The sequence below is a fragment of the Vicia villosa genome, linkage group LG7 (assembly GCF_029867415.1).
Source record: "Vicia villosa cultivar HV-30 ecotype Madison, WI linkage group LG7, Vvil1.0, whole genome shotgun sequence".
Taxonomy (NCBI): Eukaryota; Viridiplantae; Streptophyta; class Magnoliopsida; order Fabales; family Fabaceae; genus Vicia; species Vicia villosa.
The window spans coordinates 61,544,156-61,549,316 of record NC_081186.1 but is presented as its reverse complement, the minus strand read 5'-3'; the positions used below and the strand labels follow the sequence as shown (position 1 = coordinate 61,549,316).

General features: G+C 32.8%; 1 protein-coding gene across 1 annotated transcript; it reads left to right on the top strand.

Annotated features, from left to right (window-relative positions):
• Window positions 1-469: 469 nt before the first annotated feature.
• On the top strand, window positions 470-3,631 carry LOC131620634 (7-deoxyloganetin glucosyltransferase-like). Its single transcript, XM_058891766.1, has 2 exons — window positions 470-1,100; window positions 2,582-3,631. Exons 1-2 carry the CDS (start codon window positions 587-589, stop codon window positions 3,505-3,507), a joined length of 1,440 nt encoding a protein of 479 aa, XP_058747749.1. The 5' UTR covers window positions 470-586; the 3' UTR covers window positions 3,508-3,631.
• The last annotated feature ends 1,530 nt before the right edge of the window (window positions 3,632-5,161 follow it).

Genomic DNA, 5,161 nt, shown 5'->3' with positions numbered 1-5,161 from the left:
TTCCGGTATACGACTATCAGAAATTTGTTAAAATCAAATAATTTCCGGTATCAGACAAAAAAGGTACTAGAAATTTGCTCAAAGGTACCGAAAATTTACTTTTTGAATAATTTTCTCCAACAATAATTTTTTTCAAAAAAAGTAAAAATGTTGAATTAATAGTGTCAAGAATATTTTGAGAATAATGCAAAATGGAGGTGGGGTGGGTGACATGTTTAAAATGAGGGGTGGCATATAAATTCTTCGGAAAATAGTAGTGGTGCAAATTTTCTCTAACACTTATTTATAAAATAATGAATTGAATAGAAAGTGCGTTAAATAAACCTTCAATAATTGACAGATTTCTTATATTAATATGAGAAATGTCAATTTATTAGTAGTTGTATAGCACTATCATAATTATTTGTAAGTTATATGTTTGACTTTTACGCAGTCTGGTTCGTTTGTTTGCTGAAGCCACTGTATTGACAGAACGTCTAAAAAACAAGCTGGTGGTGCTCTAATATTTTATCTATAAAAGCTTGTGTGAGAAAATAACATGACAGTACCATCAAGCAAAGAAAGAGAAGAAAAGTAATCACAGACAATGAATTCTTTAGGCAAAAATAATAAACCTCATGTTGTGTGTATCCCATATCCAGCACAAGGTCATATAAACCCTATGCTTAAACTAGCAAAACTTCTTCATTTCAAAGGTGGTTTTCATGTCACCTTTGTTAACACTGAATACAATCACAAACGTCTTCTCAAATCTAGAGGTCCTAATTCTCTTAACGGACTCCCCTCTTTCAGATTTGAAACCATTCCTGATGGTCTACCTGAGACCGATGTAGATGTCACACAGGATGTTCCATCTTTGTGTGACTCCACTAGGAAAACATGCTTACCTCACCTCAAAAAACTTATATCTAGACTCAATAATGCTGTGGACATCCCTCCTGTTACTTGCATGGTTGCTGATGGAGTAATGAGTTTTGCTCTGGAAGCTGCTCAAGAAATTAGTATCCCTGCCGTGATTTTTTGGACCACTAGTGCTTGTGGCTTCATGGGTTACCTTCAATATCGTATGTTAATTGAAAAGGGCTTTACACCACTTAAAGGTACATATTCATTGATTTCCGATTATTCATTGATAACTCATTAGCAACCCGCCTTAGTTTGCCAGTAAATTAAATTGAGTAAGAAAACAATATTAATTACCATTATGTAAGACTAAAATCATATATTTTGAAATAAATGATGCTGAGGCATGACACAGATACACTAACGTGAATAATGTCAAAATTATATGACACCGATGATTGTTACATAAATGATGATAGTATATGAGTTTTATTTATTTATTTATTTTTAAAAGAGTAAAAAATATTTAATTCTTTAGTAGTATATGTTTAAAACTTTTTTAAGATGTGTGTATTATTTCTCCAAAAAATATATATAAAGTGTGTTATAAGAAAGTAAAAGAATTAATTCTTCTAAAAACACTTATGTGAATTGTCTGACGTGTTGTATGATTGATTTTTTCGACATGTATTATACAAAGGTCATATATGTAGAGCTGTTAAAATGAACTCGAACCATCGAGTCGGCTTATAAGCCCTATATTTTAGTGCGGGACTCAATTTGGCCCAATTCACCAGACTTATATTTTTTATGGGTCGGACCAGGTTGGCCAAGCGGGCTTTGAACTGATCCATTAAAAAATTATAAAATAATTTTACTTAATTTTGTGAAAAATGATTGAGTTAAGATATGATTGCATATATGTGTTTTCAAGAGAAAAGAAAAGTTAAAGAGAATGAAGATGTTTTTCAAGATGATGTGATCAAAGAAATGGTTGTGAGATGAAGAGAAAATTTAATGAGTATTAAAGATAATGGATGTTGATTTGATAAATATTTTAATGCTTAAATGCACTTTTGGTCCCTGTAAGTTAGCGAGTTTTTTATTTTCGTCCCTGTAAGTTTTTTTTTTTGCTTGAGTCCCTATATTTCACTTTCACGTTCGTTTTAGTCCCTAACATCAAAATCCGCAGGAAATTTCGCAGGAAAATCCGCAGGAAACCTGCAGACTTTCCTGCGGATTTTGGCTTTAGAGACTAAACCTTAAGCAAAAAGTAAGATATAGGGACTCAAACAAAAAAAAAAACTTATAGGGACGAAAATAAAAAACTTGCTAACTTACATACACCAAAAGTATATTTAAACCATATTTTAAACATCATTTAACTAAATTTATGATTACTCTTTACTTATCTTATGTATCTTTTGTCAATTATATCCTTTTTTATAAAATAAAAACTATAATTTTAAAATATAGGTCAGGCTAGCCCATCAAACAACATGGCCATTAGAAACCGGGACAGACTCATTTTTGATAGCCCATTAAGTAATCAAGTCGATCCATTTCAACCCATTTATGTGATTTGGCCTACTGGACCGAATTGGACCGGTCCATTTGAAAACTCTACGTATAAATATCAAACACCACGACATGCCTATTGGAAGAGTTTGTGCTTTATAAATATGAATTGTTATATTACATGGAAATAATGATATTTTTTTTTGTTTTTGATATGTAGATTCAAGTTATATGACAAATGGGTATTTGGATACTATACTTGATTGGGTGCCAGGTATAAAAGAAATACGACTAAAGGACATTCCAAGTTTCATAAGAACTACAAACCCAAATGATGTTATGCTTGACTTTGTATTAGGGGAATGCCAAAGAGCTCTAAAAGCTTCCGCAATCATTTTAAACACCTTTGATGCCCTAGAACATGACGTTTTACAAGCATTCTCTTCCATTAGTAATTTACCTCCGGTCTATTCCATTGGTCCATTAAATTTTCTTTTAAAAGAAGTCACAGATAATGAATTGAATTCAATTGGTTCCAATCTTTGGAAAGAAGAACGAGAGTGTTTAGAATGGCTAGAAAACAAAGAACCCAATACTGTTGTTTACGTCAATTTTGGAAGTGTCACTGTAATGACCAATGACGAATTAGTAGAATTTGCTTGGGGACTCGCTAATACCAAGAAAACATTTTTGTGGGTTATAAGACCAGATCTTGTGACTGGTGAAAATGCTGTTTTACCACGAGAGTTTTTGGAAGAGACGAAACATAGAGGATTCATGTCAAGTTGGTGTCCACAAGAAGAAGTTTTGAGCCATTCATCAATTGGAGGGTTTTTGACACATAGTGGTTGGAATTCAACTTTGGAAAGTGTGTGTGGTAGTGTTCCAATGATATGTTGGCCTTTCTTCGCCGAACAACAAACTAATTGTAGATTTTGTTGCCATGAATGGGGGATCGGTTTGGAGATTGAAGATGCTAAGAGGGATAAGATTGAGGAACTTGTGAGAGAATTGATGGATGGAGAAAAGGGTAAAGAGATGAAAGAGAAAGCATTGAGGTTGAAAGAATTGGCGATAGATGCTGCTTCTGGACTCTATGGTTCGTCATTTGTGAATTTGGAAAACGTGTTTAGTTTATTTTCATAAAATTCCAAAACGTTAAATCGCTTTCTTGTTGTTGTCGTCTTTGAATTTGGGCTCTACAATGTTATTATTTGTATTGTTTTGCTTTGCTGTTTCACTTTAATAATGCAAGCGGTCTTTATAGTTATTGACTTATTGTTATGATTTTGTTTTTGAACCCAAATCAGCATGATAGTACATAACAAGATATTCTTATGATTAAATGATAGAATAGAACCAAAATCAACATGATAGTATTAGTACCTAACAAGATATTGTTATGAATAAATGATTGAATATATGAAAAATAATTAAATATTGGTCATTATCAAATAAGGACATATTATAAATAAATCAATTATTTTGAGATATATGGAGTATTAAGAATTTAATTATCGTCAGTGGTATTCTAGGGCCCTGAAAAATAATTTTTTATATTTTTTCTTTTTGTTTTTGCTTACACATTAAATCATTAAATGGTGGAGAACTCTCATTTATAGTGAATGGTTTAACTATAGAAAAATTATTAATTATCTAATATATTAATCTAGCCAGATGCTTCTACAATACTTTAGTTACATGTTTTTAATACAGCCATTTATAAATGATATAGCACATTCCTCAACATTCTCCCCCCTTAATGTGTTATTCTTGAACTTCTAAGAGCTTCTCTTAATTTCTAAAATTTTCATTCTTGGAAGAGTTTTTGTGAAAATTTCAGCAACTTGATCATTTACAAAGTTGCACCTCCTCATATCTTTAATTGCCCTCGAATGAAATGATGTTTGATAGCTATATGCTTTGTTCTTCTTCCAAGATAAATTGGATTCTTAGTCATAGAAATGGCTGATTTAACATCACAATGGATAGCCACTACTTTATGTTTCTCACTAAAGTCTTTAAGTCTTCGACCATATTGTTTGTTGGTAGCTAAGCCAGCTGAAACATATTCAGCTTTCGCAGAAGAATGAGCAACAATTTGTTGTTTCTTTGAGCACCATGAAGCAACTACTAAACCCAATGAAAAAAAACATATTTAGAGGTGATTTTCATGCCATTCATATAACCCACCTGTTGCAATCCAAAACTTTCCCTCCTATCTTTTTTTAACTGGTTTAACCTTTGCATTCATGTGCGTCCCTCCATTAGGTCATATGTATATATACATGTCATTGGTTCTATGATCACGAGATCAAGGTTCCATTTTTCAAAAGTTACAGTAGAAATGATTGTTCTGTCGGTCAATACAATGAAGTGAAAATTCAGGTTTCTTCAAGTTCGGATCCAGTCTGCAGTTTTTCTCAAGTTCTCTTATCAAGGACCAGTCAAATTCCCATCGTAGCAGGTGTACTCGCACTCCATTGTGCTTTGAATCACATAAGGAATCAAGAGTTTCCACTGCTTTGAGACAATTGAGATCAAGAGTTTATTTTAACGACAAAGGTGCAAAATTTGTAACTTCCTACTGGAAGGGCGTCGTGGCTCGATTCTCGTGTGGTTGGAACCGTTTCGGAATTTTCTACATCTTTTGTGTTTGGCCCGGAGGCCAATTCATCAAAGAAAGTGGTGAGAATTAATTATTCCTGAGATTTGGATTTACTATTCAACCGTCTTACGGATGTTCGAAAAATCATAACTTCTGACTAGAACATCATTTTGAAGTTGTGGCAAGCGCTTA